Raw genomic sequence first — 23,294 nt, 5'->3', positions numbered from 1 at the left:
GTGGCGTGGTGTGGCATTGGGGGTCGCAGTCTGGACAACAGTGGCGTGTACGGAGCATTTGTGGGACGGGGCGTGGTGTCTACATCACGTCAAACACAGCAGCTGCGACCCAAAACATGGCGGACCAGCGACTGCCTTCGCATCTAGGCTGCAAAGGCAGGGAGTTACCCTAAAGATGCGAGTGCGTTACTGTATAGCGATGTACTTGCATGTTAGCGGGGGGAAGGAACCGGCATGCGGGGCGGCCTTGATCTGTGCTGGGCGGCCCACCGCATGCTATAGAAAGGAGTTGTAGTTTTGCGATTTCTCTGAATTAGGCCCTGAGTCTTTATGCTGCTCCGTTTCTGACTATCTGTTGTGATGTTATTTTGTGTAACTTTGTGCACACTCCTTATAGTATATTGCATTCTCATGCATGTGAGTTGTTTTAATGCTCACTTGATCCATGCGTATCTATCTTTTGTTGACTGCAACAGTTTGTTGTAAACCTGTACTACCCACATAGTACAGGTGAGCAGCGGAGGTTTCCCACTAGGCACATGAAGCATGTGCCCAGGGGCAGGACAGATTTGTTTATCTCCAGTGGTGGACTAGGGACCCCAAACATCAGTGCCGTAATTAGACATTTTAGCGCTGTGTGCCAGAAACGTCGTTGTCGTTTCTGGCACACAGCGCTAAAATGTTGGCGTTTCCCCCCCCATGCAGGCACGCAAAAAATATATAGGGGCATGGCTTCATGGGGAAGGGGTGTGGCCACAAAATACCAATTCATACTACGGTGCACAGTAGTCACCATTATTCAAATTACGCCGCACAGTAGCGCCACTACACTAGGTAGAGCCCCCTTTTACACATTACGGCAGACAGTCCCCCTTTTTACACATTACGGCATCCAGTCCCCCTTTTTACACATTACGGCAGACAGCGCCCCCCTTTTTACACATTACGGCAGACAGCGTCCCCCTTTTTACACATTACGGCAGCCACTCCTCCTTTTTACACATTACAGCAGCCAGTCCCCCATTTTACACATTACGGCAGACAGCTTCCTCCTTTTTACACATTACGGCAGACCGCATCCCCCTTTTTACACATTACGGCAGACCGCATCCCCCTTTTTACACATTACGGCAGACAGCATCCCCCTTTTTACACATTATGGCAGACAGCATCCCCTTTTTACACATTGCAGCAGCCAGTCCCCCTTTTCACACATTGTGGCAAACAGGATAGATGGATAGATGGATGGATAGATAGATAGATAGATAGATAGATAGATAGACACACGGACAGATACTTACCATCTCTCCCTGCTGGCTTAGGCTCCTCGGTGCAGACCTCACGCAGTAGTGCTTGGAGATGATGTCATCTCCATGTGCTGGCAGAACAGGCAGTCTACACATAGGTGCAGTCTGAAAGGGGTCTTCCTGCCAGTATGCCGGGACCAGCCTGTGGTTTGAAAGGGGTCTGACCCGGCTGTGACACAAGCATTTTCGTAGAAAAGGTGTATACTCGTAAGTGTATTAAAGATACAGATCAAGTTTGGCAGCCGTGCGGGATGCCAGACGAACTCGGACGTTTTTTAAAGGGGCAATCACTTACAAGGCAAAACCTTACTTCAGAGGAAAAGGAATCTCTTAACTTGTTATGTTGTCAGAGTTCTGAGAACTAGGTCTATCAAGTTTTGGAAAATCGATTATTTTGCTTTTGGCCCTTGAGAGGTTGGCCTACATCTAAATATATAATTGCAAGATGAAACAGTTTGGTTATCAAATTGCTTACATTGGTGGGGAAACCTGTTTCTCTAAATCTAAAACCACAAACTACCAGATCTGCAAAAAAGAGTAGTAGTTATAGATTAACAATGTATGCAATTTATGCAGAATGCACAAGGATCACAGTAAAACACCTTCTGACCCCAGCAGTGGTCCTGATGTCACAGAAAATGTCTGTCATTTTTTAAATCTAGAAGCATGCCCGGTAACCAGCCTTAAACAGTTTGAGTTGGTGTCCTCTACAACAGGGAGACCAAGAGCATATGGGGGCCCAGCCTTAGAGAAAACGGGTATGGGACTTAGGGTCGACAGCGTCTAGGTCGACACTAGAAATCCGTCGACATGGCCATTCGGTCGACTTGAAAAAAAGGTTGACATGAGTTTTTCAATTTTTTTGGTGTTTTCTTCGTAGAGTGACCGGGAATCCGAATTCGTGCACCGTGTCCCCTCGCATGGCTCGCTTCGCTTGCCATACTTCGGGCAAGGTTACCATTCCCAATCGTAGTCCACGTGGATCGTAAAGTATGAAAAAGTTCAAAAGAAGAAAAGAAATGTGAAAAACTCATGTCAACCTTTTTGCATGTCAACCTAATGGCCGTATCGACCTATTTCTGGTGTCGACCTAAGTGGTGTCGACCCAGAGTCCGGATACCAGAGAAAACCATCCCCAGGTTAGTCAACATAGGGCTGGTGCCTCTTTGGTGGAGGGTGTTTGGGTGGGAGGAGGCGCCAACCTCATTTAATACCCCTGTCCTTACAGCCCAAGTCATTTGGAAAGAGCCCCAGCACTTCCTGTTTTGTTCCCCTCGCTCAAAAGTGCACCAACTCTGCACTGCCCCGCATAGTTCTGGTTGTCACTGTTGACCCAGTGGAACTAAAAGCTGCCTAGTGCTGTATTAATTTGAGTATTTGGGGAGGGGGGTGACATGGTGATCATTTGTAATTATGTATACATCTTTATATGAAACAGTGTAGTGATGATTGTCTGAGTGAAGCATGCTGGTGCACAACAGGTCCCATTAAATGTAAAGGAAGAATCCTCCTTCTTTGTGCTCCATAGAACACCCATAAAAGTATAATGAAATTAAATTACTGGGGTTTACTATAATAGTTTCATTAAAAATAGAATTTGTATTTGCTTGGAAGCTAGGTATTACTGAGGTGGCATGACTTGTTCACCACAGATTAAAGAGCCATGATGTAACTTTGTGCAACATTTCCACATTTATTAATGTAATCTTTTATATAAAATATGATGAGCATTTTAGTGAACTGTAATAAGGCACAGGTGAAACGCACACCCATGTCCCGCATTCCAATACAGCTGTTTTTACAAAGAATATACATGCAAAAGGGCAGAGCCGGCCATAGGCATAGGCACACTAGGTGCCTAGGGGCACCAGCAGCTTCTGCTGATTAAAATGATATGTGACATTGTGTGTGTAGAATTTCGAATGCAGATACAGCCACAGTTGCAACACAGTATATGGGCATGCTGCATATCATTTTAATCAACAGAAGCTGCGTATGTATCCTAGCAATGCAAATAAGATACATTTTCATCAAAAAAGGCTCCCAACGTTAGCAGAGCTGCCAGTTTACTCACGCCAGGCATCTCCTGCTGCATGGCGCATTGAGGCAAGATGTATGAGGACACATCTGTATCCAAGCAGAGGCAGAGGTCACAGTGTTAGCGGCCGTGTGAGTGCTGTGTGTGGGTAGGTTGGTTGTGCAGTAGTCTTCGGCATATGTGTAAGGGGCATTATGCGTGTCGTGTATAAATGCATTAATAATGTGCGGCATATGTGTAAGGGGCACTGTGTGTCATTATGTATATAAGTGCACTAATAATGTGCGGCATATGTGTAAGAGGCACTATGTGTGTCATTATGTATATAAGTGCACTAATGTGCGGCATATGTGTAAGAGGCACTATGGGGTATATTTACTAAGATTCGTAATTTCCGAAAATAGGTCAAAGTTCAATCACGAATGACATCGACAGTGTAAAACTGCAACTTTTTGAATTGATTACGATGGATTTACTAAGCTGTCGTATTCGTATTTTTCTTTGCTTCCGATGTCGATGTAATTCGTTTTTTTTTACCTATTTTTACGGCAGTGATTAGCAAAACACTGCCGTTTTTTTTTACAATCAATCTCGGCCGGATCTGTGTGATCCGTGCTGGGGTTCTTATTTTTTTTTTTTTTAATTAAACAATGTAAAATCCCAAAAAAAAATGCGTGGGGTCCCCCCTCCTAAGCATAACCAGCCTCGGGCTCTTTGAGCCGATCCTGGTTGCAGAAATATGGGGAAAAAATTGACAGGGGTTCCCCCATATTTAAGCAACCAGCATCGGGCTCTGCGCCTGGTCCTGGTCCCAAAAATACGGGGGACAAAAAGAGTAGGGGTCCCCCGTATTTTTAAAACCAGCACCGGGCTCCACTAGCTGGACAGATAATGCCACAGCCGGGGGTCACTTTTATACAGCGCCCTGCGGCCGTGGCATCAAAAATCCAACTAGTCACCCCTGGCCGGGGTACCCTGGGGGAGTGGGGACCCCTTCAATCAAGGGGTCCCCCCCCCCCCCCAGCCACCCAAGGGCCAGGGGTGAAGCCCGAGGCTGTCCCCCCCCCCATCCAATGGGCTGCGGATGGGAGGGCTGATAGCCTTTGTTGTAAAATAAAAGATATTGTTTTTAGTAGCAGTACTACAAGTCCCAGCAAGCCTCCCCCGCATGCTGGTACTTGGAGAACCACAAGTACCAGCATGCGGCAGAAAAACGGGCCCGCTGGTACCTGTAGTACTACCACTAAAAAAATACCCAAAAAAAGACAAGACACACACACCGTGAAAGTATAATTTTATTACATACATACACACATACATACATACTTACCTATGGCCCCACGCAGGTCGGTCCTCTTGTCCAGTAGAATCCAAGGGGTACCTGTTGAATAAATTATACTCACGAGATCCAGGGGTCCAGGCTCCTCGGCAAATCCAGGGTTAATCCACGTACTTGTTAAAAATAAAAAAACGGTGTCCCGACCACGAACTGAAAGGGGCCCCATGTTTGCACATGGGTCACCTTCCCACGAATGCCAGAAACCCACTTTGACTTCTGTCTAAGTGGGTTTCTTCAGCCAATCAGGGAGTGCCACGTTGTAGCACTCTCCTGATCAGCTGTGTGCTCCTGTCCTCACTGACAGGCAGCACACGGCAGTGTTACAATGTAGCGCCTATGCGCTCCATTGTAACCAATGCTGGGAACTTTCTGCCCTGCGGTTGACCTAAAGTGACGTCACCGCTGAGCAGAAAGTTCCCAGCATTGGTTACAATGTAGCGCATAGGCGCTACATTGTAACACTGCCGTGTGCCGCCTGTGAGACAGTACAGGAGCACACAGCCGATCAGGAGAGTGCTACAACGTGGCACTCCCTGATTGGCTGAAGAAACCCACTTAGACAGAAGTCAAAGTGGGTTTCTGGCATTCGTGGGAAGGTGACCCATGTGCAAACATGGGTCCCCTTTCAGTTCGTGGTCGGGACACCGTTTTTTTTTATTTATTCAAGTACGTGGATTAACCCTGGATTTGCCGAGGAGCCTGGACCCCTGGATCTGGTGAGTAGAATTTCTTCAACAGGTACCCTTGGATTCTACTGGAGAAGAGGACCGACCTGCGTGAGAACATAAGGTAAGTATGTATGTATGTGTGTATGTATGTAATAAAATTATACTTTCACGGTGTGTGTGTCTTGTGTTTTTTTGGGTATTTTTTTAGTGGTAGTACTACAGGTACCAGCGGGCCCGTTTTTCCGCCGCATGCTGGTACTTGTGGTTCTCCAAGTACCAGCATGCGGGGGAGGCTTGCTGGGACTTGTAGTACTGCTACTAAAAACAATATCTTTTCATTATCACAAATGGCTATCAGCCTCCCCATCCGCAGCCCATTGGATGGGGGGGGACAGCCTCGGGCTTCACCCCTGGCCCCTGGGTGGCTGGGGGGGGGGGACCCCTTGATTGAAGGGGTTCCCACTCCCCCAGGGTACCCCGGCCAGGGGTGACTAGTTGGATTTTTGATGCCACGGCCGCAGGGCGCTGTATAAAAGTGACCCCCGGCTGTGGCATTATCTGTCCAGCTAGTGGAGCCCGGTGCTGGTTTTAAAAATACGGGGGACCCCTACTCTTTTTGTCCCCCGTATTTTTGGGACCAGGACCAGGCGCAGAGCCCGATGCTGGTTGCTTAAATATGGGGGAACCCCTGTCATTTTTTCCCCCATATTTCTGCAACCAGGATCGGCTCAAAGAGCCCGAGGCTGGTTATGCTTAGGAGGGGGGACCCCACGCAATTTTTTGGCAAAAATAAGCACTTTCCCACCCCTTCCCACTGATATACATGCACGGATCTCATGGATCCCTGCATGCATCTCAAATCACGGAAAAAAAAAGCAGGTCTGTTTTTTTTTAGGACTTTTTTACGAGTTGTAATTTTTCACGGCAGTGTTTTGTGTTTTTTTGCTTTGCACTTCTTAGTAAATGACCGAGATTCATATCTAAACAGGCGTAATTTGACCGATGGTGTATTCATTCGTAATTTTTTACCTGAACTAGCAAAAAATTACGAATGCCCTCATCACTGCCGTGATTAGTGTTTAGTAAATGACCGAGATTAACCGAGATGACACTTTGAAGAAAAAACGGCATCTCGGTCAAAATCGGGAGCTTAGTAAATATACCCCTATGTGTGTTATAATGTGTATAATGGCATTAATAATGTGCAGCATATGTGTAAGGGACATAATAAAGGTTGGCATAATGTGTAAGGCGCATTATGGGGGTAATTCTGAGTTGATCGCAGCAGGAACTTTGTTAGCAGTTGGGCAAAACCATGTGCACTGCAGGGGAGGCAGATATAACATGTGCAGAGAGAGTTAGATTTGGGTGGATTATTTTGTTTCTGTGCAGGGTAAATACTGGCTGCTTTATTTTTACACTGCAATTTAGATTGCAGATTGAACACACCACACCCAAATCTTACTCTCTCTGCACATGTTATATCTGCCTCCCCTGCAGTGCACATGGTTTTGCCCAACTGCTAACAAAGTTCCTGCTGCGATCAACTCGGAATTACCCCCTATGTTTGTAAGGACATTAATAATGTGTGTCAAATGTGTTAGAGGCACTACTGTGTGGTATTGTGTGTGTATAAAGACATTACTAATGTGTGGCATTATGTGTATATGGTGCTCTACTGTGTGGTGTTACATATAGAAAGGGCACTATTGTGTGGTGTAATGTGAATAAAGAGTAATATGGTGCGGTGTAATGTGAATAAGGGGCTCTACTGTGAGGTGTAACATTTATAAGGTAAAGTGGTACTACTGTGTGATGTAACGTGAATAAGGGACACTATCGCATGCTAAAATATGAATAAAGTTGTACTACTGTGTGGCGTAATTTGAATTGGGGGTACTATTTTATGGCCATGCCCCTTGTCTGCAAAAACATGCCCCTTTTTGGTCTGCGCGCCAAAAGTGCACACTGTTCATATTTAAAATATAGGGGGTAGGAACACCAAAATAAGGACTGCTGTGGGTGAGGGGTGATGGTTCTGGGAAAAGGGTGCATGGTCAGAGGCGGAACTAACGGTGGCGCTAAGGAGCACCAGCCAAAATCTTGCCTAGGGCATCATATTGGTTAGGGCTGGCTCTGCAAAAGGGTTATTTAGAGGTTTAAAGGTACATATTGATGATATACTGATGCCGTTATACAGATTGGAGGCCTGCGGTGTATCTGGCTGTCTTAGACTGTGGCGATGAATCCAACACTGCGGCTTGCTCCAACTTTGGAATACAAGGATACCCTACTATAAAGGTAACACTTTGTCTTGTGTTCTTTAGAATTGTCTTATCACTCTCCCTTCTCTTGCTTAATAGCATCACTATTCATTAGTAATGTATATGTCTCTTGCACACTTCCATTGGTGGGCAGACTATGGGGGTCATTTACTAAGCAGTGATAAGAGCAGAGAAGTGAGCCAGTGGAGAAGTTGCCCATCAACCAATCAGCAGCTCTGTATAATTTTATAGTATGCAAATTATAGATGTTACTTCAGTGCTGATTGGTTGCCATGGGCAACTTCTCCACTGGCTCACTTCTCCGCTCTTATAACTGCTTAGTAAATGTCCCCCTATGCTCCTGTGTACAGTATTTATCATTTATCACTATTCTTTTGCTCAGTGCAAAGCATGAGTGACCCCTGTTGTCTTTTTGTTCTCCAGTTCTTCGATACCTTTTCACAAAGTCCATCGGATGGCATCGTGCTTCAGAGTACGTGAGCTGTATCACCTCTCCCAGTCATCTTGTGACTGTCGTTGATTAGTTTGTGTTTATTTTATGGGCGAGGAAAGAATATTTGCTTCCATTCTTACCTACTCTTTTCCCAATCTTTTCTCTCATCTTGACCTTTAACATTTGTATTTACTTTAAATCAGGCTACAGCTGTTTTAAAGCTACTGTTATAAAACATTAAATGACGTATGTTGTACTGTATGCAAGAACCCTGGTGAAATACTAGTGTCATCAGTTTGTGTCCTGAGACAAGTAATTTTGATTGTGTACCAGCACCAAAACCTGGATTTGTAGGCTGGACAGGACACAGGCAAAGTCAATGTGTGCAGCACTGCATACAAATTGCATGTATACAAAACAAAGTCTTTTACTATTGATACTAACAATACTATACTGCACATCTGTGTGTGTCCAGCAAATAAAAGCATGGGGATTATATCCATATTTTTAAGGGTCCCTAGTTCTCTGCAAGTTCCTGCACTACTTAACTTAAAACTGTATTCAGTAAAATATTACAAATAATCTACAAATACTGCTCATTATGGGCCTGATTCAGATGTGGGGGCAATGTCGATTTTGGTCGCAAGCGGACGACGTTTGCAATACTGCACCACGCATATGTGCTGGTGGTTACCATCGGTGAACACAGTGTGTATGAGGGCACAGAAAGCGGCAATGTAGGTGGTTGTTCCTGGGAGATAACGGGGGTGGCTTCTCAGATGTGGGCCTTTTGCCGCCAGCGACAGTGTTCTAAGACACAGTTGCTGTGGCACTGGCGACCAGGTTCTAAGGGACATTTTAAGCAATCACAGGGTTGCTCAGATGTGTAGTGGTGCAACGGATGTGCAATTGATGGTGTGACTTTTTGTGCAAGGTGGCAGTACTTCAAAGCTGATTGGTTGCCATGGGCAACTTGTCCACTGGCCCACTTCTCCATTCTTACATGCTTCATACATCTCCACCATAGTTCTAAGCCCACCTGTCAATATCATGTCCATATCCACAAGCTCCTACATAATATTTGTTATGTGTGTTGACCTACACTAAAACACTAAAATACTGTAAACCCCTATTCATTAAACAAGTAACTTGATACCAGTCCTGTGGCCCCTGCTCTAGTTAGAAGGGGCCCCTTTCTGTTCTGTGCGTGCTCGGGCACTGGTGTATTGTCCCTAAGTGCAGAGCACAGGTCTTGGAGTAATGGAATAGCACCACGCTGAACCAGAAATGGTCAGTGAGATGTTGCACCAGTAATATTTTGTATCAGCCCTAACCTGGTACCCCTGAAGCATGCCTGGCCCCCATTTTTGTAGAATGCTGTTCTGCTTTGAGCTGCATGTTGTAAAGATGGCTGTGTGTGCAGGTTTCTTTTTCAAAGTTTATCTCTTGTATCTTTCCTTCATAGTGTATGTTATTGCTCACTACCACTATTATACTATGCAACCCTATCCCCAGTGCTCACACACTCTGTTTCTGCAGGTCGTGATCCAGCGGACTTGAGACAGAGCATTATTTCTGAACTGGAGGCACAAAAAGATTCTCCGCCTCTTGCATGTCCTCCATTAGAGCCAATCAGGTATGACTATGCCACAGACAGTGGTCAGATCTGTCCTCGAGCTCAAAGATGATCTTAAACAAGGGACTGGCTCGTAGATATTGCCAGTCTCGGCATTGAAAAAAAGCTAAATTCAGACCCTTTTTAGATCTTATTTTGCAAATATCTGCCTTAAATGTTGCATTTATGATTTAGACAAGATATCTGCATGTCATTGCTTTGTTTCCACTTCACCTTGACTGATACTTGCAGACATGTCATGTAGAGCATTTAGTAGATTTACACTTCTTGAATTTCACTGGTTCTTAAAGGGGTTTTCCATTAATAAAGTTTATTGCCCATCGCACCCACCAAGTTAGGACTCTCACAGTGGCAAATTACTTTGTACTTAGACTTACCTAACCTGTGGCCCAGTGTTGATCAGGAAGCTTGCAGAGTCTGCCCACCCACAGCTAATCTAGAGTGTAGAAATGACTAAAGAATGCCACAGTTCAATATGCAGTCCGTCTCATGAAGATTGACTAAATCCCCTTTATTAACTTATTACCAGTCATCATATATCATACACACATTCAGCAGCGCTTTACAGAGAGTACTTGGCCATTCATATCAGTCCATGCCCCAGTGGAGCTTACAATCTATATTCCCTAAATCATGTACATGCACACACATACATACTAGGTTTAATTATTTCCAGGAGCCAATTAACCTACCAGCATATATTTTGGATTGTGGGAGGAATCCGGTGTACACGGAGGAAACCCACACAAATTTGATAAGCGACACTTGTATGCGACTGAGACTCTGAATCTGCATACAAAGTGCTAAGATGCAGCAGGCGTGACTTTTTTTGCTTGCCATGTTCCGTTCTGCTCTGTATACAGACTCAGTCGCACACACATATGCTGTACAAGTGTTGCACATCAAATTAATCAGAACAGTCTCCTTGTGCGTTCTAGTCGCATCGCACTGTGACTAAGGCGCATTTTCAGCAAACAAGAAGGCGATGCTAGCAGAGTTGCACGGGAGCTGGCAGCTTTCTCGCGCCAGGCATCCTGTGCTGCATGGCGTATTAAGGCTAGATATAGGAGGACACGTCTGTACCAAACGCACTGTAACAATGTGTAATCAGTTTGGTCATTTGCATTAAAAACATGATTGTGCTGTCTTGTTATACTGCAGGTTTAGTGCAATATTGCTGACAATGAATAATGCATTACTGTCTTTTAGTGGGCCGGAGGTTGAACATTTTTTTGAGAATAACGAAGAATTTTATCTAGCGCTGTTTTTTGAAAAACCTAAAATGTACACGGCAAGAGAGGTAAGAACTTTGTACTTCTGTTCCTTACTGGGTTTTTTTTTTTTTTTTTTTTTTTTAAATGTCTTGTCCTTGCCCTTAAAATCTGCTGGGCTACAGCACTTTCAGTGTTCTACTAGGCTACAGCACTTTCAGTGTTCTACTAGGCTACAGCACTTTCAGTGTTCTACTAGGCTACAGCACTTTCAGTGTTCTACTAGGCTACAGCACTTTCAGTGTTCTGCTAGGCTACAGCACTTTCAGTGTTCTACTAGGCTACAGCACTTTCAGTGTTCTACTAGGCTACAGCACTTTCAGTGTTCTGCTAGGCTACAGCACTTTCAGTGATCTGCTAGACTACAGCACTTTCAGTGATCTGCTAGACTACAGCACTTTCAGTGATCTGCTAGACTACAGCACTTTCAGTGATCTGCTAGACTACAGCACTTTCAGTGATCTGCTAGACTACAGGTTCTCAAACTCGGTCCTCAGGACCCCACACGGTGCATGTTTTGCAGGTCTCCTCACAGAATCACAAGTGACATAATTAGCTCCACTTGTGGACCTTTTAAAATGTGTCAGTGAGTAATTAATACACCTGTTCACTTGCTGGGTTACCTGCAAAACATGCACTGTGTGGGGTCCTGGGGACCGAGTTTGAGAACCACTGTGCTAGACTACAGCACTTTCAGTGATCTGCTAGACTACAGCACTTTCAGTGTTTTGCTAGACTACAGCACTTTCAGTGTTTTGCTAGACTACAGCACTTTCAGTGTTTTGCTAGACTACAGCACTTTCAGTGTTTTGCTAGACTACAGCACTTTCAGTGTTTTGCTAGACTACAGCACTTTCAGTGTTTTGCTAGACTACAGCACTTTCAGTGTTTTGCTAGACTACAGCACTTTCAGTGTTTTGCTAGACTACAGCACTTTCAGTGTTTTGCTAGACTACAGCACTTTCAGCGTTTTGCTAGACTACAGCACTTTCAGCGTTTTGCTAGACTACAGCACTTTCAGCGTTTTGCTAGACTACAGCACTTTCAGCGTTTTGCTAGACTACAGCACTTTCAGCGTTTTGCTAGACTACAGCACTTTCAGCGTTTTGCTAGACTACAGCACTTTCAGCGTTTTGCTAAACTACAGCACTTTCAGCGTTTTGCTAGACTACAGCACTTTCAGCGTTTTGCTAGACTACAGCACTTTCAGCGTTTTGCTAGACTACAGCACTTTCAGCGTTTTGCTAGACTACAGCACTTTCAGCGTTTTGCTAGACTACAGCACTTTCAGCGTTTTGCTAGACTACAGCACTTTCAGCGTTTTGCTAGACTACAGCACTTTCAGCGTTTTGCTAGACTACAGCACTTTCAGCGTTTTGCTAGACTACAGCACTTTCAGCGTTTTGCTAGACTACAGCACTTTCAGCGTTTTGCTAGACTACAGCACTTTCAGCGTTTTGCTAGACTACAGCACTTTCAGCGTTTTGCTAGACTACAGCACTTTCAGCGTTTTGCTAGACTACAGCACTTTCAGCGTTTTGCTAGACTACAGCACTTTCAGCGTTTTGCTGGGCTAGAGCACTTTCAGCGTTTTGCTGGGCTAGAGCACTTTCAGCGTTTTGCTGGGCTAGAGCACTTTCAGCGTTTTGCTGGGCTAGAGCACTTTCAGCGTTTTGCTGGGCTAGAGCACTTTCAGCGTTTTGCTGGGCTAGAGCACTTTCAGCGTTTTGCTGGGCTAGAGCACTTTCAGCGTTTTGCTGGGCTAGAGCACTTTCAGCGTTTTGCTGGGCTAGAGCACTTTCAGCGTTTTGCTGGGCTAGAGCACTTTCAGCGTTTTGCTGGGCTAGAGCACTTTCAGCGTTTTGCTGGGCTAGAGCACTTTCAGCGTTTTGCTGGGCTAGAGCACTTTCAGTGTTTTGCTGGGCTAGAGCACTTTCAGTGTTTTGCTGGGCTAGAGCACTTTCAGTGTTTTGCTGGGCTAGAGCACTTTCAGTGTTTTGCTGGGCTAGAGCACTTTCAGTGTTTTGCTGGGCTAGAGCACTTTCAGTGTTTTGCTGGGCTAGAGCACTTTCAGTGTTTTGCTGGGCTAGAGCACTTTCAGTGTTCTGCTGAGCTACAGCACTTTCAGTGTTCTGCTGAGCTACAGCACTTTCAGTGTTCTGCTGGGCCACAGCACTTTTAGAAGTATTTAACATTATGTAGGGTAATAGTGTTTCAGACCACATCCTCTCTTGAGCCAAACATAACACTAAACTTTTTCTTGTGTGCCTCTAATGGCCAGAAACGTGGCTTTATATTAGGTAAAGTTGCAACTTAGTAATTTTTTTAATAAACACTTTTATTGTTTCCATAGTTCTGAAAATTATCATTTTTCATTACTTGAATCATTTTAATACTTATTCGAGTTATAATTTAGAGGAATTAATTATAAATATTAAGATAACTAGCAACTGTAACACATTCTTAAATACATTTATAATGGCTTTATACATTTGGTTTGTATGCAATGCATATTTTCTCAAGATGGTCTGGCACAGCCAGCCCTAGGCATAAGCATTATAACTAATGCCTGGGGGCATCTGGAATGTGTAGGGGTATCTCACACCTAGAGCCAGCAGCGGATTTGGCAGAAAGTTCCCACCGAGCCAACTCACACTGCTTCCTGGACTGGACGATGGCTACCACATCGGAGCTCAACACTGACTGAGCAGTGGTCAGAATTAGCTTATATGCATGCGCTGAAGCTCATTATGTACTAGAAGTTATATGGCTGTGGGATGACTGCTGCACATGTCCAGTCGCAGCAGCTCCTCCTATGGGTCTTTGAGGAACTCGTGAGTCAAACCTCATGGCTCCGCCTCCAGCAAGTTGCAGCCACCAAGTCCAGCTGCGCAACACAGAAAGAGCCGTAGAAAGCAGCGGTGGCCGCGGCTGCCTGTAACTCTTGACTAAGTCGGCATGTACTGTGAGTGATGGGAGAGGGGTGCTGTGCTGCGAGTGAAAAGGGGTGCTGTGCTGTAAGGACAGAGGGTTGTGTGTTGTGAGGGGAGAGTAGTACTGTGCTGAGAGGGGTGTTGTGAGGGGATAAGGGTGCTGTGAGGGGAGAATGTGTCCTATAGTATGCCTTCTGAGGTCGGGGTATATGGGCCTTTCCTTTAAAACCTGTCCCTTTTTTCTTTAGTTACAGTTTAATGCCAATTGCCCATACCACCTTATCTTCTGTATTCCACTGATGGCCTCTCCCAGTGCTTCTGGGGTTTGTTCATGTAGCCATGAACAGAGAGGAGAAGCCAGGACAGTATACACGTACACAGAGGGGGGTTTGGGCGTGGGAATTCATTTACACTTCCCCAGTGGCTGCTATTGTCTGTAGCTGCTGGGTGGGGGGGTCCTGCCGTGCTGACCAATCAGCAGTGATCAGCAGCACAGCAAACACTGGGGGAGGGTGCGGGGAGGCAGAGGGATATTCTGGTCCCTCTGACAGCAGCAGCAGAGGGACGCTTCCCTTTCCTGACGCTGCTAACACTGTTTATCTGACTGGTCGCATCCTGTTCGACCAGGTGACCAGATAAAACGCTAGTGGTTAAATAGAGATTATGGTTTCCTTACTTCCGCTCCTCCTATGCTGGTCACACAATGCAATATCACAGGTGAGCAATTAGCCATTATGTCCAAAACCTTACTGATAAATGGAGTAGGCTTTAGTACGGCTCCAGGAGTTATTGAAAAATGTAAACTCGGGGGGCGTGGTCTGATAGCCTAAGCCTCCAGACGTGCTCTGTGTGAGCTCCTGCAAACCCTTATCTTATTAGGGTTATATATCACCTTTTCCCGATTGTTTTATGGTCTTCCCCCTCCTGATAGCTATAGAGGACCTTGCCCTGCATTAAGGATCGCCCCCTGTAACTCCCGCAGTGAACGGAGGAGTACTCTTATAGCGGCCTGACATACATCTGGAGCCGGGGAGTGGAGTCCGATCCTTGGCCTGCCCGACGATCCGGAACTACAAAGCCGTCTGTACCTCCGGACGGAAAACCCTCCCTGGATGGCTGCTGCTATCCCCAGTCTGCGGTACCTGTGCCTTCGTAGAGGGAGGCGGGCGTCTCGATCTGGCGGCTGCAAAAGACTTCTGATAGCTCCCGGCCAGCAGGCACGCTGGGAGCCGAACAGCGCGACTTCCGGCCCGCGGGTCTCTGCAGCCGAGCGGTCTCTTGCCTCCACGCGGCGGTGCTCTGTGCTGCAGCCTGGCGCGCTCTTCTTCCCCCACTGGAGAGTTCATAGGGGATAGATTGGCGCCTACAGTCCTCCGCTCTGCATAGAAATCAGGGAGAGCCGCAGACAAGAATCCCAGGCAGGGGGGTGTGTGGCCTGGCAGCCATTTCGAGTGGTAGTGCAGAGAAGGAGCTATCTCCTAAAAGCTCATAACACTGCTCCTTGCAGCTTCCCTGGTGGCCCTGCTCCTGCCCCATCGACTGTTTGAGTGGCAGCGGCACCCCCAGGATTGGGCTGGATCCCTGCTGCCGCGCTGTTATACTGCTGAGTGGAGTCACCGCAGTGGCAGCTACTTCCCTTACGCCCCTTTTTCCCGCCTGGGCTCTCTATTGTACACAAGCCTTCTCTTCAGGATAGCACCTGAGGGCGCACCCGGCTGTTGAGGGCGTCTGCTTTATAGGACGGCTGGAACCAACGGAACTGCGCGATATATTCCTCGACTGTTGGGTGGGTACCTGCTCTTCTGTACTCTCGGTGCTGCAGGTTGGTTCTACACATATTTCACTCACGTGCAACCTCGCTGTCTAGCCTAATCTCTGCCTCTATGCTGCTCATGTGACATCTCTTGCATGCACCCATGAAACCGCTAACGCTCCTTCTTGCCTAAAATAGAACCACAAATCTTTACCCTTTTGACGTTTTTATTGATGTTTACTATTACAATCTTCGGACGAGCACTATGCCTCCTAAAAGGTCCAAAATATCCGCCCTTGCACCCCTTATTAAATTTGTCTCTAACCGCACTCCTGAACCCGTGCCAAAGGGGAAGTTCAGTGCGACCTCCGCATCCACCGTTGCACCCTCCCCACTCCCTGCTTCTGTGCTGGACCTTGCCTCAGATGCGCCTCTAACAGTCCGTACGCTCCACCGGATGCTTTAGGCCATGGGTCTTCATCCTGTGGCCCTCCAGCTGCTGTGAAACTACACATCCCAGCATGCCCTGCCACAGTTTTGCTATTAAGGTATGCTAAAACTGAGGCAGGGCATGCTGGGATGTGTAGTTCCACAGCAGCTGGAGGGTCGCAGGTTGAAGACCCATGCTTTAGGCCCTACGGACGGACATCACTACCGATCTCCAGTCTTCTATCACTTAACTTGCGGGTGAAGTGGCTGATGTCGGCATCCGCACTAATAACTTAGAGGATAAAGTACAGGAGTTGGTCTCTTCCCACAACGAGCTTCTTACCTCTCACAACTCGGCCTTGGCGGAACTGTCGGCTGTTAAAGACAAGTTGGACGATCTCGAGGACAGATCCCGTAGAAACAACGTTAAAATCAGGGGCGTTCCGGAAACGGTATTGACCAACGACCTCCAGGACTTCGCTCTCTCCCTCTTTAAAAAATTACTGCCCTCGGCCGAAACCCGAGATCTGTTGATTGACAGGATACATCGCTTACCGAAGCCTCGTTCCGCTCCCAGTAGCTCTCCTCGAGACGTTCTCCTGCATCTCCATTTTTTTCACATCAAAGAGGACATTCTCAAGGCCACCCGTATGGCGGAAGACATGGATGTCTTGGATAACTTACAAATATTTCCGGATCTGTCGCTCCACACTATAAATAAACGCAGATCCTTCCAACCTATCACGAAAGCCCTCCGTGACCAGGAAATCCAGTATAGATGGGGATTCCCGGTTAAACTGCTGGTTCGGAAAGGATGGCTCCACCTTTGTCATCTCATCATTGGAAGCTGGCATCAAAATCTTAACTGACTGGAACATCCCTGTCTTGGTCCCTCTGTCTGCTCAAGGTCCTCCAGTGCAATCGGACTGGTCAAAAGTGGGCTGACAATCTACTGACTTGATACCTCTTTACGTTACTATGGATTGTCCCTGACATGGGTCTTCGTTTTTGAAGAGACTTTCGTTACTGTGCTCCCTGGATTAGCACTGGGTCCTGATGTTACGCTTGCAAGTATTGTTTGTTTCTCATATCTGTGTATGATATTTGATGCATGTTATGTGCTCTCATGCTTAGTTTATATGCATATCTTTTGTGGTTCTCATATGTGTTATTATGTATAAGGTTTCATGGGTGGGGTTCACAATGGCCTCCCCCCACAAGTTAACTATGTTGCCGCCTTGTTATTTTTGCGGCACCTACTGTGGCCCGATATACTGGGCCTTTTGGGTTCTTTTTAAGTTTTTCTGGTTCTCCCCACCCCTCCTTTTTTTTTTTCCTTTGTACCCCTTTTTTTCCCTAAGTTCCAGACATGTACATCCATGGCACCCATATGTGCTTCTGCTTTTCTGTTCATTGATGGTTAAGGTTATTTCTCTCAATGTTAAAGGCCTCCACTCCCCTCATAAGCATAGACTGGCTCTTTCTACATTTCATACCTACAGAGCTGACATTGTGGCTCTTCAAGAGACACATTTTTCTTCTTCATCTCCCCCTGTTTTTCAAGATCATAGGTACCCCACCTGTTATACTGCTAATGGCCCCGCTAAACGCAACGGCGTGGCTATACTGTTCCATAGACATACCCCTTTTACTTTACAGCGACAAATCCAGGATAAAAACGGCCGTTATCTCATCCTTATTGGTACTGTTGACAACACCTTAGTGACCCTTGTATCCCTATATGCCCCTAATTCCCGTCAAATCCCATTTCTGCGGGAACTCCTTGAGGAATTATACAAGATTAGGCAGGGGGCGCTTATACTGTTAGGAGATTTTAACCTAGTCCTCGATCCTAAAGTGGATAGGTCTTCCTCGCAAGGCCCTAGCTCCTCTCCTCGAGATGTGGGCCCATCCCTTGCTTTTAAGAAGCTGCTTACGGAGTTCGACTTGTATGATGCCTGGCGCGTCTTTTCCCCTACAGAGAGAGATTACACTTTTTTCTCTGCTGTTCATAACAGTTTCTCTAGGATCGATCTTCTTCTTCTAGACAAGAGGACTCTTCAACATACTCAGAAAATTAAACTCCTCCCCATTACTTGGTCGGACCATGCCCCTGTGTTGTGGATCTGGGATACAGGCTCTCATCTCCCCCCCCCCCCCCCCCCCCCGCCCCTGGCGACTCCCAGAATATCAATTGACGAATCCTGAGATTCTGAAGGCTCTTACTGATTCTCTATCAATGTATATGCAGACCAATGCCCCTGAGGATACTTCTATCTTCACGTATTGGTGTGCTCTGAAAGCCGTGCTCCGTGGCACGTCCATTCAAAAAGGGGCTCAATTCAAGGCTCGCTCTAAGAAAACGCAGACTGATTTAGAGTTGTCTTTACGGTCTTTGGAGTCTCAGAATCAAACTCGCCCTACTCTCGGGCTTTACGTAAACAACTCCAGGAGGTGCGAACCCAACTTCAGAAGCTTTTCATGCTTCGTATGCAATCGGCCCTAGCTCGCTTCTGCAGTAAATTTTACACGGCAGGGAACAAGGCTACCCATTTGTTAGCGCGCAAACTTCGTAGCCGCCAGGCCCGTAATCGGATTAAATGCCTCATTGCCCCTTCAGGCAAACCATGCATTAACCCCCTTGATATTGCTAATTTATTCTCAACATTTTATGCCAAGTTATATAACCTGCGTGAGGATTCTACTATACCTCAGCCCTCTGCAGCTTCTATCTCCACCTTTTTAGATGGCCCTCCCCTCCCCTCCCTGGATGACGATGCCCTGACATCCCTAAATGCCCCATGGTCTCTGGAAGAGATACAACTCGTAATTCGGCAACTGCCAAAAGACAAAGCTCCCGGGCCTGATGGCTTTATTAACTCCTTTTACTCCACGTTCAGTGAGGTACTCTCCCCTCTCCTCCTGCAACTCTAATCCCGGGTTTCCAATATAGGGTCCTTCCCAGCGGAAATGGTTGAAGCCCAAATTGTAACCATCCCGAAACCAGGTAAAAACCCTTCTGACTGCAAGTATTACCAACCTATTGCCCTCCTTAACACCGAATCCTTTACTCCCACGTCTCATACACCCAGACCAAGTAGGTTTTGTCCTTGGCCGTCAGGCCCCTGACAACACCCGGAGAGTCATCGATCTAGTTGAGTGGTCTTCCCGTACTAAATAATCATTTCTCTTACTCTCTCTCGACGCCGAAAAGGCGTTCGATCGCCTCCATTGGGGTTATATGCGCCAGGTGTTGTCCATATTTGGTATCCACGGAGACATCCTCCGTTCTATATTAGCTCTTTATGATGGCCCTTCTGCTAGAATATTTAGTAATGGTTTCCTTTCCTCCCCGTTTCATATCTCCAATGGTACCAGACAGGGGTGCCCCCTTTCCCCGCTGATATTTGTGTTAGCTATTGAACCCCTTGCCCAAATGATTCGACTCTCTCCGAAATTCCCCGGTCTTACAGTATGTGACACCTCCCATAAGCTCTGCCATTTCGCAGACAATGTTTTATTGTTTGTTTCTGACACGGGGACCTCGTTGCCCGTCCTACATGATATTTTGGGGCACTTTAGCGCTGCTTCATATCATAAGTTGAACACAACGAAATCGGATGCCCTTCCTATTAATATCCCAACTTCTGTTTTACAATCTTTGAAGGCCAGCTTACCATATACGTGGAAAGACTCCTCCCTAACGTATCTGGGAATCTCCATTCCCTCTCGTTTCCAAGATGTATACTCTCTCAATTATGTGCGACTACTGGCTCACCTAGCCTCACTGACTTCTGCTTGGATGGGCTACGAGGTCTCCTGGTTGGGCCGCCTAGCGGCATTTAAGATGATGTTACCAAAACGTATGTATTTATTTCGAGCCATCCCCTACGCAGTCCCTCGTAAACTATTAACCCAGATGCGAAAGTTAATGTTATCGTATGTCTGGAAATGTAAACCTTCTCGATTGGCCTACACATGTATGATTCACTCTAGGTCACAGGGAGTCCTCACACTCCCTAATTTACTCAGGTACCATGAGGCGTCTATGCTCTCCCAACTGTCCGACCTGTCTCCCCTCCCGCCCCCCACTCTAAACCATGGGTAGATCTAGAACGTGCTCTATTTCGAGACTTCCCCCTCATTGATCTCTTGTGGATGCCCCGACAACTCTGCCCCCACTACCCATTGTCACCTTCTTCCATATACGACGCCTTGGCAATTTGGGACTGTAGACTCTCACCTTCCTTTAATATTACAGTACCTACTAGAAACATTTCTCTGTCTGCATTAGATAAAGTGTTGCCTTATCTCCATTTCTCCTACTGGAGACGTTTAGGTATGGAATCCCTCACTGATATCTTCTCCCAAGCCTCCCTATTGTCGATTTCAGACCTAAGAGCTAAATACAACCTCGACACTTCAGCCTGGCTATATTATTACCAACTTAAGCATTGGATAGACGGTATTACCATTAACCCTAACGTCTTCCAACTCCCCACTAACAGTGTCATGGATAGACTGACTAAACTTTCATCTCGTGGAGCCATTTCTGACTGGTATGATTTACTGTTACCTCCGATCGTCACGACTAAATCTGACGCACAATTTAAATGGGAGGCTGATCTCCATCGTACTTTCACCCTTAAGCAGTGGGAATCTATTCATCTTTCTTCCTTCTCCCTTTCTAAATGTACTAACCACACTGAAATGCACATTAAACTGTTACATAGACTATACCTCACCCCATCTAAACTACACAGGATCTGGCCGACCACTTCTAAATTCTGTTGGCGCCTTTGCCACCACGAAGGTACACTCTTACATGTTTTCTGGGAATTCCCTGCCCTGCGCTCCTTTTGGGATAAAGTATATGACCTCATTCATTCGATCACTGACCTTAACCTGACTCAGGACCCTTCATTAGCGTTGCTGCATTGGTACCCAGACACTGTCCCCAAATCAACTCGTTATGTCCTTGGTCACGTTCTAATTGCAGCCAGAGCTACAATTGCTCAAAACTGGAAATCTCCCTCCCAACCTCCCTTTGCAAAAGTTATATCTAAGACCCACTTCCATTTCGAGATGGAAACCAGGGAAGCTCCATACTCCACAACTCCCTCTTCCCCAATCATGAAGTGGCTCCCATGGCATACATATATCTCCAAGAATAAGGAGATCTCTCCATCGTCCCCCCTCATACAGAGCCCTCCCTGTGACTTGAGCAGCCCTCTATCTGAAGAAAATCCATGATATGTGAATATTTTTGTGTTTTATATAACGCTTTTGGATGTCCTGTCTCTCCCCCTATGATATTGGTTTTGCCCCACTGTTATCCTATTCTCTTTTGTATTTACTGTATTCTTGTTTTTTTTTTTTTTACCATTAATAAAAACTTAATGTTGAAAAAAAAAAATGAAAAATGGAAACTCTTTCCTTTTTATTGGAATTTACTCTTACTTCTCAGACCCAAAAGAGCTACCTGGTTATAACCATTTTCTCTGACGTCCTAGTGGATGCTGGGAACTCCGAAAGGACCATGGGGAATAGCCGCTCCGCAGGAGACTGGGCACAACTAAAGAAAGCTTTTAGGTCACCTGGTGTGCACTGGCTCCTCCCACTATGATCCTCCTCCAAGCCTCAGTTAGATTTTGTGCCCGGCCGAGGTTGGATGCACACTAGGGGCTCTCCTGAGCTTCTAAAAAGAAAGTATATAATTAGGTTTTTTATTTTACAGTGAGACCTGCTGGCAACAGGCTCACTGCAGCGAGGGACTAAGGGGAGAAGAAGCGAACCTACCTGCTTGCAGCTAGCTTGGGCTTCTTAGGCTACTGGACACCATTAGCTCCAGAGGGATCGACCGCATGGAACTGGCCTTGGTGTTCGGTCCCGGAGCCGCGCCGCCGTCCCCCTTACAGAGCCAGAAGCAAGAAGAGGTCCGGAAAATCGGCGGCAGAAGACATCAGTCTTCACCAAGGTAGCGCACAGCACTGCAGCTGTGCGCCATTGCTCCTCATACACACTTCACACTCCGGTCACTGAGGGTGCAGGGCGCTAGGGGGGGGCGTCCTGAGCAGCAATAAAAACACCTTGGCTGGCAAAAATACCACAATATATAGCCCCAGAGGCTATATATGTGATAATTACCCCTGCCAGAATCCATAAAAAAGCGGGAGAATAGTCCGCGAAAAAGGGGCGGAGCTATCTTCTTCAGCACACTGGCGCCATTTCTCCCTCACAGCTCCGCTGGAAGGAAGCTCCCTGGCTCTCCCCTGCAGTCTACACTACAGAAAAGGGTAAAAAAGAGAGGGGGGGCACTAAATTTAGGCGCAGTATATATAACAGCAGCTATAGGGGACATAATTCAGTTAGTCCCTGCATTACATAGCGCTCTGGTGTGTGCTGGCATACTCTCACTCTGTCTCCCCAAAGGGCTTTTGTGGGTCCTGTCCTCTATTAGAGCATTCCCTGTGTGTGTGCGGTGTGTCGGTACGGCTGTGTCGACATGTTTGATGAGGATAATGATGTGGAGGCGGAGCAGATGCCTATAGAAGGGATGTCACCCCCTGCGGGGCAGACACCTGAGTGGATGGACTTATGGAAGGAATTGCGTGCACGTGTCGACTCCTTACACAAAAAATTTGACATGCCAAATGCGGGACAGCCGGCTTCTCAGCTCGTGCCTGTCCAGGCGTCTCAAAGGCCTTCGGGGACTCTAAAACGGCCGCTACCTCAGATGGCAGACGCGGATGTCGACACAGATACTGACACCAGTGTCGACGACGATGAGTCTAGTCTAATGTCCACTAAGGCCATTCGTTGCATGATTGAAGCAATGAAAGAGGTGTTACAAATTTCTGATATAAACCCAGGTACCACTAAAAAGGGTATTATGTTTGGGGAGAAAAAACTACCCGTAGTTTTTCCCCCATCAGAAGAATTAAATGAAGTGTGTGAAGAAGCGTGGGCTTTCCCTGATAAAAGATTGGTAATCTCTAAGAAGTTACTAATGGCGTTCCCTTTCCTGCCAGAGGATAGGTCACGTTGGGAGACACCCCCTAGGGTGGATAAAGCGCTCACACGTTTGTCTAAAAAGGTGGCACTACCGTCTCCGGCCGCCCTCAAGGAACCTGCTGATAGAAAGCAGGAGGCGATCCTGAAGTCTGTATATACACACTCAGGCATTATACTTAGACCAGCTA

General features: G+C 46.5%; 1 protein-coding gene across 1 annotated transcript in view; it reads left to right on the top strand.

Moving 5' to 3' along the window:
* QSOX1 (quiescin sulfhydryl oxidase 1) overlaps positions 1-23,294 on the top strand; it is a 105,281-nt gene that overhangs the window by 28,882 nt on the left and 53,105 nt on the right. The window contains exons 2-5 of the mRNA XM_063939799.1: positions 7,553-7,653; positions 8,061-8,109; positions 9,610-9,706; positions 10,916-11,006. Coding sequence (XP_063795869.1) covers positions 7,553-7,653; positions 8,061-8,109; positions 9,610-9,706; positions 10,916-11,006 — 338 coding nt within the window. The remainder of the gene's footprint in view (positions 1-7,552; positions 7,654-8,060; positions 8,110-9,609; positions 9,707-10,915; positions 11,007-23,294) is intronic.

This window comes from Pseudophryne corroboree, chromosome 9 (assembly GCF_028390025.1).
Source record: "Pseudophryne corroboree isolate aPseCor3 chromosome 9, aPseCor3.hap2, whole genome shotgun sequence".
Classification (NCBI taxonomy): domain Eukaryota; kingdom Metazoa; phylum Chordata; class Amphibia; order Anura; family Myobatrachidae; genus Pseudophryne; species Pseudophryne corroboree.
This window is presented reverse-complemented; position numbering and strand designations above follow the sequence as displayed.